General features: G+C 36.0%; 1 protein-coding gene across 1 annotated transcript; it reads left to right on the top strand.

Moving 5' to 3' along the window:
- Positions 1-2281: 2281 nt before the first annotated feature.
- Positions 2282-13785, top strand: LOC129432142 (uncharacterized). Its single transcript, XM_073870400.1, has 4 exons — positions 2282-2324; positions 11961-12311; positions 12954-13108; positions 13205-13785. Exons 1-4 carry the CDS (start codon positions 2282-2284, stop codon positions 13337-13339), a joined length of 684 nt encoding a protein of 227 aa, XP_073726501.1. The 3' UTR covers positions 13340-13785.
- The last annotated feature ends 208 nt before the right edge of the window (positions 13786-13993 follow it).

Raw genomic sequence — 13993 nt, 5'->3', positions numbered from 1 at the left:
GTATTTGGCCAAAAATATGTCAATATATGCCAAAGACATTTGCCGCATGGGACGTTCTATAAAGGTTGACTTAATTGTAGAAAATGAAGACTTATAGCAGCCTCTGCTGGACACTTGCTGTCCGTGTATCAGACACACACACATAAAGATGCTCCGCTCACGTGCTGGTCACGGAAATTTCCACAGTGCTCATGCCTTTTGTTTTTGGACAAATATCTTATCATTTAATGTGAAACTTTGTGAGTGTCGACCTGAAGCACAGAAGATTGACAGCTGAGCGGTCAGCAGTGCCCACATTCTGAATAACTAATGGGCTGATGGGTTTTGTCTAGAAGGCATACAGCAAAGTTTAGGATTAGATTTGGAGGTAGGGTTAGTATGAAAACAGCGGCTCTGGCTAAATGAGATACAAATAAATCCTAAATCCTAAATCCTGTGAAATGTTGTGTTTAGAGTTGGGTTTGGGTGAAGGATTAGGATAAAACAGTGCTCATTCGCTGAGATTTTGTTTGTTGTATCCCTTCTATCCACAACCGCAGGCGTGGCGGGAATGTTTTAGGCGAACCGACACTGAACCGACATGTCCGAACGACAACCATCTTAGAAATCATTCAAGCATTTTTGAGATGAGACACTAATCATTTACCTGGGTATTGTTTGATCCTCATTTGTTTTGACTATTTGGACAAATAAACATGAACATAGCTCACCTGCACATTATTTTACCTAGATAGACTTCAGTAAGATGAACAGTTCAGTAAGATTGCTGGTAAACAACATGTACTTTAACAAGTAGTTTTAATGGGTCACGTTCAGTCACTTTTTTATAATTGTTTTGTTGTCTGACAATGCCAGAATGCAAATGCAACCTGGTGACATCACAGATATGTTATTACATAATGATGTAATCTAGAGACATTTAGCGACTTTTCAAGCAGGCTTCAGCTACTTTCCAATAAAAAATTGTTGGTAACACTGAGTGGATTATTATTAACAAGATTCCGACTGCATCTTTTATTCAACTAAAGCAATTATTTAATTAAAAGGCAACAGAATATGAAAATCTACTCCAGTAAATGTTGTTGTTTTGTTTTTGTTTGGAGATATGGGGGCTTTTACAATGAGAACAATTTTTATGCACACCATACATACAATACAAATACTGCATGTACAATTTCCACCATTAACAGTGAGTATCTGCACATTAAAGGTCAAGTAAAACCTTTTTATAGTTGAAATAATGGCGTGTTTGAAGGTAAGGAAACGTTCTCAGGACATGGTACCACATCCTTGCCTAAAAGCAAACTGCTTTCATAGTGAAGTCCACCTGCCTCTCACAGCTTTTCCCAGGAAATTCATAGTTGATAGCAAACCAGACGCCCACAGAGCCTGCATACCAATTTGTCTATACCATGTCCTAAAAGTATGTACATGGACATTCGAGTGCAGTGAAAGAGATGCTAAATCTAATTTCAATTACTACTTAGTAGCAGTAGAGCTAGTTTAGCCCTGACAACATCAAGGGGAAAATCATCCAACGTATTTACAACGTTTCACCTCAGAAAAACCTCCGACCCATGAACGCTTCTCTCAGCTACTCTGTGTTCTTACAGTGTGAACCGTAACCTAGTGCGATTTCCCCAAGCCATTGACTTCCTTGCTGGCTGCACGAAACGGGAGCAGAGTTCAGATATGGAAATATATCCAACCTGATATGCAATTTAAATTAGTCTGCAATTGTGTTTGACAGCCAGTAAACACAACGCTCCTTCAATATGTAAAAGAGAAAGAGTATTTTGTTAAAATCAAATGATCTGCTGGAGTCACTTAAACAAGTTCTTACAAACCCTGATCTCATGAGAATTTGTACATATTTTACAAGTTGGCTAATTCGTATCAATTCATACGAAGTTCATCTTGCAAAATCATACAATTCTCATTTTAAACAACGAAACCGAAACCCCTAACCCCGCAAATCATACCATTAATGCATATTAGCCAACTCGTAAAATATGTAAGAATTTTCATGAGATTGAACATCATATAAGACAGTGCTATGTCTATTATATTTAATATCTGAACTTAAATACTCTGAACATTTCAAAACGTGTTTTTTGTTGTAAATAAAATGGTGAAACAAAAGTAAACTACACAATTCAGAATGATTTGATTAAACGTTTTTGTTTAAATCTAAGGTTTGTTGGTAAGCACTGGTTGTCACTTTAATGTTGGAAAGACTTCAACATAATGACGATGGATGTGAAATCTGGTTGACTTGGATATGGCGACCAAAACCAAACTCAATCTGCCAAGGAGGCTGTCAAGTCAGTTTGTCAACACCCAGGTGCCAGCCTTTGCCCAGGCCTAATGTTCAATGACTCTAAAGCAGTGATTTCCAACCGGGGGTACGAGTACCCAAGGGGGAACGTGAAGGGTTTCTAGGGGGTACGCGAAAAGATTTAGATTTTGCTTTGAATTCATTTACTTTTTATAAAAATGTCTTTCGTTTGTCCAGTCATTGACCTAAGTTTTTTGTGAGGAAAGCATTGTAAAAAGGATTACTTTAAATGTAATTTTAATGTTATCATTAATATTATTAGCCGTCGTGAGTAAATGTGCTCCATGCTCCAAAACACAATATCGATGTCCAACTCAAGAACAATCTGACCATTTTCAATGAACCTGAATAGTTTCTAAAGACACAAAGTTTATTAACTATAAATGAAGAGTTTCGTTGCAAAACGAGATAAATCCATTTTTTAACATTTTTGTCAAAACATGTTTATTATTATGTTATCATGTTATTATTTTGTTTTATGGTGCTACTTAGCTGTATTTTTTAAGTTATGAAGGTTTAAATCAAAAGATTTCTGAACAATTAAAAAAACGGTGGTTATCTCGTTTTGCAACGAAACTCTTCAAATAATGTTCAAATAATGATATTCATTCCCGCTGCCATTGCTTTTTCAAATGACGCAAAAAAACATTTGCATTGTTTTTGGCTAACATATTTTGTCCTGTATGATGTATTTTGTAGGGGTGTGACGAGACACTTAATCCACGAGACGAGACGAGACACGAGATTGGGTTCACGAGAACGAGACGAGACGATATTTTTACACTTTTTAAGAAACCCCTTGATGATAAAATAAATGAATAAGAAACTGAAATCATGTTATTTTTAAATGTTTTAACTAATCAAGGACTGGCCCTAACAATTATTTTACTAACTGATAATGAAGTAATTTGTTATTTTTGGGTAATAAAAATCAACCCATTCTCACCCCATGGCATCAATATTTGACGCATTTTCTTACCATTTTCGCGTCGGTTTAGGGTTAGATTTACATAATGACATCCCTACCCAAACCTAACTCTAACCCCAACGCCAGGTGACAACTGTCGTACCTAACTCTAAGCCCAACGCCAGGTGACAACTGTTTAATTTCGCGTAATCTAACCCTAAACCGACGCGAAAATGGTAAGAAAATAGGAAAGAGAATGCAACTGACATAATAGTATTGAAGTCCCCAGTTCGTCAAAAAATGACGCGAAAGGTAACCCTCCGCGTCACATATTGACGCATGGTCAAGTGCGTCAAATATTGACGCCATGGGGTGAGAATGGGTTGTAAAAATAGACCCAAGTGAGCAGTAGCCTTTAAAATTACATAATAACGAAGATGCAATAATAATTGGTTCAAATAAAGTATTAAAACCAAGTTACATTAAACAACATTACATTAACAAACACATTACATTTGTGGTCTATAAATAAAAAGCATTATATATATATATATATTATAACAAATGCCTGCAGGGGGAGATAGTTGACTCGTCTCGCGGACGCTATCTTCACTTTCACTTTAGACGGAGAGAATGCTTATTTTTAGCCAAACAATAAATCCATTTGAATATTTTTAATTTAATATACGTCCATTTCTTTACAATAGAAATGAACATGCAGACATTAAATCATGTAAACTCTGTCATGGTTTAATCTGCTGAGACATCTGACACTGATCAACAGCCAACACAGCACGTCTCGGACTTCATATGAGCTCCCAAACGAACATTATTGGAAACCCAAACATAAAAAGCAAATGCAGTAAAAGACAGAATATAATGCATGCACTGTAAGAGGCTAATTACACCAACCACGCTTTAAACGCTTGGAAACGCAAGGCGCGACGCACTGCCTTTTTTAAAAAAGAGCAGTGCGAGTCGACGCGGCTTTTAATATTGCTAGGCAACCACCTAGTCAGCTGACCTTGTTTGAGGGTGAGAGGTGCACAAACACGCAGGAGAGAGTGAGCGAGTGGAGTCCGGTTCTTCAAAGCAACTGTAAACTTCCCTCACCACAACGTAAGTCCCGCATCTCCCCTCATTCGAGTGGACAATGGAAAGACGCGAATGACGTCGGGCGCTTCTCCGCTCTCAGTGTTCCTTCAAAGGTGCGTGCTGCGGCCGCCGGCAAACCGCAAGGCGCTCAGCGCGCATAAACAGCGCGCAAACGCTCCATGCCCATAGAATATCATTTAAAAAAGGCGCCTGCAACTGCCATAAACGCTTTTGGTGTAACTGGCCCCTAAAAGGATCAAACAGAAAGCTGCATCCTCCGGAGGTCGCATATGCAGGCTACATACGTCATTAAGGTTTATTTCAGATCATTAACTGAGCATTACATTCGCAAGTCATGAGCATATTACAACAATTTGCGATTAACTAAATTATTAGTAAACTTTATAATTGTTAGTAGTCTCTATTAAGACAGTCTTTATGAAGTAAATGCAGTTTAAAAATGCGACCTCCGAAGGATGCAGTCTTTTATTTCAAAAACGGACAGAATTTCACCTACACAAGAAATCTCGCGAGACACACGTAATCTCGCGATACATATTTAATCTCGCGAGATCTCGTCGCACGAGATCTCGTCACACCCCTAGTATTTTGTATTTATAGTGAATTTCTTGACACATTTTGTTTCTCTTTCTATTTGAAAATAATAATTTAAGTTATTTGCACACTTTAATTATCAGTAACTTAAATTGAGATTTTAGTAAATTTAGGGCATTTACTAAAAAGGACGTGAGAGCTCAATTCCAAACAAGCGCCAGAGTGGAAAATTTACGTGTGATTTCCTACAAAAGCACACATAAAATACACATGCACAATAATGACATTTTCACATTTCCATAATGACCATTGCAATCTACTTAGAGTAGCGCAAATTAGTACAGGGTCGCAAATAAGAGTCCTCGACAGGACATCGCAATGAAAATGCAGACTGCGTGTGAAATTCCCCATTCCAGCTAAGTAAAAGTACACTAAGAAGAACCGGAGGATGAAAGATGGGAAAGAAGAGGGTAAAAGAAGTTTTTAAACACCCGATTTGATGACTTCTCGTGACTTCTTCTCCTTGTTTCTCCAGCAAATTAAACATACCATGGCTTGGCAAACTATTTTTTTTTTAAGTATGTTCCTCTGGCAAATTTAATACTCTCCTCCCAATAATGTTGCTTCTAAAAGGAAAACTACTACAAATGCATATGCAATAAGGTCGCAAAAATAACACCTTTTCAGAGCTAAATATCTACTCTTTGGCGTTCCCAGAGTCTGTATGTGAAGTTTTATCTCAAAACACCCTACAGATATTTAATTATAGCATGTCAAAATTGCCATTTTGTAGGCCTGAGCAATAATGTGCTGTTTTTGGGTGTGTCTTTTAACATGCAAATGAGCTGATAAAATACAAATACTGACCGCAATAATGGTGGTTTGTTGAAATAAACATGCTTCCTCAGTCAGTGATTTTTACTCTAATGTTTAAAATTAATTAATTAATTAATTAATATTACTAATTATTTGTCTTTAAAACACAACTTTGGTGTAGTTTAGTTTCAAAGGGGTACTTGAGCCTTACTGATAGGGCTGTGGGGGTACTTAGAGCAACCTTTTAAGGCCTAAAGTGTGTGCCAATTGTCAAGAGCTTTTGAGCATGTTGAGGGCTCCAAAATGCAAAACACAATTCTTAGAAAGAGGATGGATAGTTTTTTTTTTCTCAGTATCTAAATTAAAGCTGTTTTTATTAAGACTACTGTAAAAACACACTGACAGTGCCTGACGTCTTTGCTTAAACAAAGCACTTTGTTTAAAAAACAACTAGCGAATGCCTAGCAATGCCCCAACACAATCAAATGTGTTACAGTAATGTAATATACACAGTAAGTATAGATTACCTGTAATCTTTACATGTAGTGGTGATGCTATAATAGCCTAATATAAAAGCTCTGTTGGAGTTTTTGCTTTTAGTTTTCAGATCACTTATGAAACATTTGTCTTATTTCAGAAGACAAACCCATGAGCACGGGGCATTGCACACACACACACACACATTATTATTATTATTATTATTATTATTATTATTATTGTATTCATATAGTTTTTTTTTTTTTTTGCACAAAAACTTTCAATACATTTTCAAAACTCTTTTTTTGTGTTTTGATGTAGCTGTATGTCATTTGCAACCTTTAATGAAATTAAAGTAACTCAATTGAATGAACTGTGCCTAACTAGGAGGCAGATAATATGATAATTCCAGATGATGTCATTAACAGTCATCATGGAGACTGAGTTTTTTTCCATTCCATTCTCCAAAATGTTATTTGAATATAGAGCCTAAAATTTTAAACCAAATTTAAAATGAAAATCTTGGTATCTAAAACTATTTGCATAAAGGCTATTGCGTCATCATTATTAATGTAGGATATAAAAGTGGTGATTGAAGAAGTGTAGACAGATTGATCTTCAGTCCCGACTGTTAATGCAGGTGAACAATATTTTTTAATGTTTTGTTGTATTTGCAAAACTCCTTCAGTTTAATGAAATGTGTGTTTGTCATGATTAAGTTTGTTACACGTTTCAGATTTGTTTCATACTGTAAATCCATCAACAATGGAAACGCTGATTCATTTGCTGCTTTTCTCAGGTCAGTGTGAATATTTACAGTGTCTGTTGGTATGCGCACATGTATTTATGTGTATATGTTCTACCCAGTCTCATGAAATTTCGTTATATAGTCACGTATTTTGTATTCTTTTTTCGTGATATTGTCACGAATTTCCGCATTTTTTCGTGTTACTCAACTGCTTTTTTATTTTTAAACCATTGTCGCTTCGGTTTAGGGCAGCATTTCTCAAAGTGTGGGGCGGGCCCCACTGGTGGGGAATAGGAACATTACAAGTGGGGCGTGACAAACGGGAGGAAATGTTGTCATTTTTGTGATCTCTATTAATATTACGCGGTATAGGCTGTAGTGGGTATAAAGGTTAACAATGGATACGTTTGTGGCACAGAATGAAAAGAAAACTGGATATTCGGCACCAGCAAAGAAAACCAAGATAGACAGTGGACCTAATCAACCAAAAATTCGCAATATTATTATTATTTACTTTAAGTCATATTTCATGCAAAGTGATAATATATTTGCACGTTAATTTTCTCTATTGAAAGTGTTTAATGCTGTTATGTTCTACAATATGATGTGATTAAATACATTTCAACAGTTAAACTTAAAGCCTACTTGATTACCATTTTGTAGGGGGGTGATTTGGGACAGCTGGGGCACGGAACCCCTGCCTACCTCCAAAGTGGGGAATGGCAGAAAAAGTTTGAGAAACACTGGTTTAGGGTTTGGTGCTTGCACTTTATTTATTGGTTTATACTATTTTTTCTGATTTATTTTTTATATGTCGACTGGCATTAGGGTTAGAGTTGGGATTGGTTAGGAATGTCATTTTATGTAAATCTAACCCTAACCGAAGCAACAATGGTAAGAAAATAGGACAAAACAGTTGAGTAACCAATACATGATAATCACACGAAAACAGGATTTCTGTATACAATCACACGAAAAAACAATAAAAAATACATGACTATATAACATGAGACTGAGCTGATATGTTAGGACTCCAACGGCACACAAAGTTTGGCGTGTACCCTTGTTTTCTTTCAGGGTTCAGTATGATTTCAATATAATAAGGATAAAAAAGAAGCTGTCTTCGAATGTCATATCTAAAACCTGTAAAGATTATTTTAAGACTTTTTAGTTACTTGTAAATTGCAGCACACTTTGAGGCATTGAGCCTTCACAGACCCAAATAGTTTCTAATTTTAATGTTTACTGACATTATTCAATTTAATTTGAAGTACATTTATTAATGTGTTATAAAGGTCAGAGATTTCATGCAGAGTTTTCATAAAGTTTCTCCTAAAGTTGTCCCAGCAAGCTTTACTGGGATAGTACAATTTTGTTACCTCTAGTGGTGGGCGATATGGCAAAAAAAAAAAAAACATAATTTCTTCAATATTAATTAAAAACAGTGTTTTTCATCTAATTTCATTTCATAATCAGTCCATCCAGGATTTTACAATCACTTAATTCAAAGGAAATCTAGCAATATTTAAAAACTGATGCAGATGATTTTGCATTTGGCCCAAGATGCCATCACAATTGTAAGAAAATAGAAAAAACAGTTGAGTAACCAATACATTAATCTGTCACGCAAAAGAACGTCATGACAGGGGCACGTAAAATGGTGGAAACATGTGACAATGTCACGCAAAACTGAGCAAAATAATGCGTGACTATTTCAAATATTTTGTGAGATCAGGCTTAACCATCAATAAAAGACTTGCTATAAAATTGCATAATTGTTCTTTACTTGCAGTAACCTTCACAATTCAATGAGCAGAAACAGAATATTAAAAAAGATGCAAATACTAAATGGACAACCTACGTACAGTGAAATGTTTAAAGTGCTATGGCCAACATAAAATGTGGTCAATTGTTTATGTTAAAGTAAACTAAACACAAAAGATGCGAAAAACAATGCGAAAAAAATTTGTTCAAAGTATTTAATCTGCACAATAGATGCAAACAAACAAAATATTCAAAGATGCACAATTATAAACAAAAATGTGGGAAGTTTCCTCCCACAGTCTGGTTAAATGGAGATGTTTTTCTTTAAGCTAAGATGTTAACAGTCCCCCTGAACCAGTATTTTATTTACACTAAATGACGTTTTAAAAACCATTAAAAAGTCAGACCTTTGAGTAATAGGTCTGTTAATAGACTTATCGTTTCATCTCAGAATGCAGTTGGATTGATTACTTTGTAACGAATGTTTGTGCTTTTGGAGCTTTAACAATTTGTACTGTAACATAAATATTCTTTTAATTAATTACGTTTATGACTAGTTTCTTTTTTTTCGTTTCTTTTAACAGGACTTTGTCAATTTACGCAAGGCACAACACGTAAATATTTGTTGGTCCTGTCGAACAAGAACTGGACTGATGCACAAGCCTACTGCAGACAGAATTACATTGACTTAGCCACTGTTCAAACCACTGAAGATGTGACAATGGTATCAATGTTTTCTCAATATACATCGTCTTTAATGTGGACTGGACTGTACTATGACCTTAAGAGCTGGAGGTGGTCCTATAACAACGAGTCTATAACATATACAAACTTTTATTATGACGAGCCAAACAACAATGGAGATCAGGAATGCGTAGGATCTTATCATGGCATATGGAGTGATTTGTTGTGCTCTAATGAGTTAGAGTCTTTTTGCTACGATGGTAAGAAATAATGTTAACACGTGTTAAAAATGTGAATAATTTCTGTGGAGGATTTGTTTTCAGTTGAACTCATTTATGGGTGCTTTTCAACGAGAGGAATTAATAGAAAAGTAAAATTTTGTCACCGTCTTTAAAGGGGTCATAGCGTGAAAATCAGACTTTTCCCAGTTTAATTGCTATAATTGGGTCCCCAGAGCTTCTATCAACCTAGCAAATGTGATAAAGATCTACCCAGTAACTATGTTTGGGCAAGCCATTTTCTGCAAGCATTTGAAAAATTAGATCGTTCAGATTTCGCCTGTTTTGTGAGGTAGGTAGCAAGGCGAATTACAATAATACCGCCCTGCAATCTGCAATATCCAACCACAGCTTAGTACAGAGAGAAAAATACTTGACAGCACAATTGAGTTTCAATTACAACAAACCACCATCATTGCGATCAGTGTTTGCACTTCATCCGCTCATTTGCATTTTAAATGACACACCCAAAAACGGCACAGTTTTGCTCAGGCCTACAAAGTGTCAATTTAAACATGGTATAATTAATAATCTGTGGAGTATTTTGAGCTTAAACTTCAATTACACACTCTGGGGACACCAAATATTTATTTTACACCGTAAAAAATCTCATAATATGACCCCTTTAATACATAAAACCGTAGAAATCAAAGAGGATGTTCTTTCGTACATTATTAAATTACATTAAAATGTCAAGTATAGTACACTGGTCACAATCTAGATGAATGCACATTATAGAGTGAATAAAGCGAAACTCAAGTAGCGTTGTGTTGCCGTTAATGATATAATGAAGTGATGATTGAACATCAGTGATGATGCCGGGTGGCAGAATTGCTCAGTTGCCATAGACGCTGGAATGGCATTAAGAAATAATAAATAGGACTAAAAATCCGGGTAAGATTTTTTTTATATTTACCTGATCATGGGCCTTTCCTGGTTAAATAAAGGTTAAATAAAATAAAATGAAGTGCTCTGGTGCACTGGAAGTTTTCCAAGTGTGCCGCTTGGCAATGTTGACCGGTTCACTGTTATGCCCGTATAGGGAAATAATAATAAAGTTTACACTGTGTTTTCTCTTTAGACCCACTTGTAACACGTGAAACACACAATCACATAAGTGAAGCAGCCCAACAGCAAACATCAGTGTCAAAATGTTGACAAATCCAATTTAAAGGCGGCAGGAGTTTCTGTTTACAGAAGCCAACGTAAACGACGACCAGCCAATCGAATTACAGTGACGAGCAAGATTGATGATTAAATGTTGGTTTACATGTACATTCTATATAATCTGAACCAAACATCTGCGCAAGTGCACAGCCAGGGTTGCCAGATTCACATATCAAAACCAGCTCAATGGCCATTCAAAACTAGCCCAAAAGCATCCAGTCACTATTCACAGGCCAAACGTTAATGCTTAATAAACAAAATCCTTTCATCTGTAACTCACAGAAAAATTCTTAATAATTTCTACATTACACGAGGTCCACAGATAACACTAATCCTGTGAGAATAGGGCTATCAAAGTGTGTTTGTGGTGGTCTGTAGAAATTGGGTTTGGAACCACTGATATACACTATCCCAGATAGCCACTGGATGCTGTAACGCAGTGTTCTTCACTCCCAACCCTGGAGAACCGGTGACCTGCAGAGTTTACCTCCAACCTCAATCAAACACACCTGCAAGCTATCAATAGCAATGTCTTCATGATCACTAGAAATAATCACAGGAAGGTGTGTTTGATTATGGTTGGACCTAAACTCTGCAGGGCACCGGCTCTCCAGGGTTGGGAGTGAAGAACACTGCTGTAACGGAACAGGACCGCAACCGCAAAACGATAGAGCCGGACTCGTTCCTGAGTCCAAACGCACATCAGGCAGAAGCCGTTTCTGGTCTGTTTTTAGGGGTTGTGGTGGATATGTGGCAGCGCCGATCCAGCACCGCTGATCATCAGTATCGCCTCAGATTCGTAATGCAGATCTGGACCAAATCAGTGTCAGACACAGCTAATGCCTTTTGGTTACCTTTAGGAAAAGTGATCTGGGCCAGATCTGTAAAATGATATAAATACAGTTATATGCTTAAACTGAAACCTCTATCTAGCACTGATCTGGTTCACAATCAGAAAACGTCTCTAAGATAGAAACGGAGGCAAGGGGCTTAAAACGGATCTGGGCCAAATGTAATTGCTATCTGAGTAGCACCAATCTAACAATTCTTATCTTTTGACTTCACCAGTAACAAATTTAGTCTGAAAACAGTCATGTAATTTATACATTTTTCATTCTTGTTTTATTCCAGAGACTCAAACAGGAGCAGCTAGGTTTGTTTTAGTCACAGATGTCTTGAGGACATGGCATGATGCTCAGATTTACTGCAGACAGCATTACACCGACCTGGCCATCATTCAGAGTCAAACTGACAATGACGCGCTGAATGTTGTTACCCCGAATGATGACACTGTATGGATTGGTATGTTCAGGGATTCGTGGAAGTGGTCAGATGGGACAAATGTCAGCGCTTACCCCATTAACTGGGCAAGTACTGATCCAGACGTAGTCGGGATGGACCCGATTTGTGTTGCTGCAGAACTTGATGGGTCATTGAATGATACGCACTGCTCAGATGTATATCCTTTCATCTGCATGTACAGTAAGTCTTCTGTCTCAGCTACTTATTAAGGTCTTTGATTTTATAAAGTGCATTTAATTAATTTAAAAGATTTATATTGATTACATTAACATAACATGGCCTGAATTTTTCATAAAAATAAAACATAATGGATTTCATTTTTTTTTCTTTTTTTGTAATAATAAACACTTTACAATAAGGTTCATTAGTTAACATTATTTAACTAACATGAACAAACCATGAGCAATACATTTGTTACAGTATTTATTAATCTTTGTTAATGTTAGTAAATAGAAATAAAGCTTTAAATTGTTTGTTCATGTTAGTTCACAGTGCATTAACTAACGTTAACAAGATTGTAATAATGTATTAGTAACTGTTTAAATGAACATTAACAAATATTAATAAATGCTGTATAAGTGCACTTTATTATTTGTATTATTATAACTAATGTTAACTAATGAACCTTATTGTAAAGTGTTACCGTAATTTAGTACACTGCCAGTAATACTGTAATATCTACACAGATTTTTTACAGTGTATATTTCATTTGAAATGCACTTTGAATCATTGACTGCTCACCTGTTTGTAACTTCATGTTGTTGTTGTTTCCAACAGCCAAGAATTAATACATTGAATTGATGTTTTTTTTTTTATTTACAGATGCAACGACTGCTACAACTACCACAACTCCAATAACTACCACAACTCTAATGATGGTTTCAAGTTCCGAATCAAAGCAGCAGATTTTGAGAGTGGAGATAAAGTCTGGTCAGAATCTGAACGACCCAAAACAAATGCAGTTCATCTTGCAGTGGGTGAGTTTTAAACTAGAACACATGAAAGAAGTTTTAGTTGTATTGTTAATGAAGAAGAGTGTGTGCATATACATAATGATTGCTTCTGTTCTTCAGATCAAGCAGAAACTGACAGCAAAGGGAGTGGCCATCACAAATATGACATGGAAAACACAACCAGATGGAAATGTTTTCACAATCAAACCTGAAGAATATCAACCCACCCATCAATCTTGTTCTTCTGACATATAACAATACTAGCACATCTGTAAACGTGATTTATCAGATTGTCATGAACTTTTGTCTGCAAAAGTTGATTTAGAACTTTTATTTTAATAAATGTGCTGAGATCATTTAAATATCAAACTACTACAGTAAATAGACTCACATATTTTCCAATCACACAGAATGCGTTTATGGCAGGCGCCTTTTTTGAATGATTGAGGGGAGAGTCAGGCCTTCCGTTCTCGTAACAGAAGTTAAAGTTGCTCAGGAGAACCGGAGACTGCAGTCACTAAGATAACTAAGGAAGCTTGTTATTATTATTTGACATGCAGGTGACTTCCATTATAATAAATTTGGCACTGTTTATACATATATATGTATATATACATATGCACTGACGTATACATATTTAACAATTGCGGTTATATTTGGTAAATTCACTTTATTTTATCAGTTTAGTTAATAATGAATAGTAGCAGATATTGTGTATTTAAGCACTTAACAACTTTGATTGTTTGGTGGAGAAATTATGGAAATATTTGTGCTAAAATGAATAAATATTTTGAAGAAATCATAGTGCCTGAAATATAATTTTGATTCAGTATTATTTATTTATCACTTTTATTCTGTGTTACTTAGATCAGTGGTTCTCAAACTTTTGCGACGTGCGGCTCCCCTTGG

The sequence above is a fragment of the Misgurnus anguillicaudatus genome, chromosome 1, assembly GCF_027580225.2.
Source record: "Misgurnus anguillicaudatus chromosome 1, ASM2758022v2, whole genome shotgun sequence".
Lineage (NCBI taxonomy): Eukaryota > Metazoa > Chordata > Actinopteri > Cypriniformes > Cobitidae > Misgurnus > Misgurnus anguillicaudatus.
The sequence above is the reverse complement of the archived record's forward strand: the minus strand, read 5'-3'. Positions and strand labels throughout refer to the sequence as shown.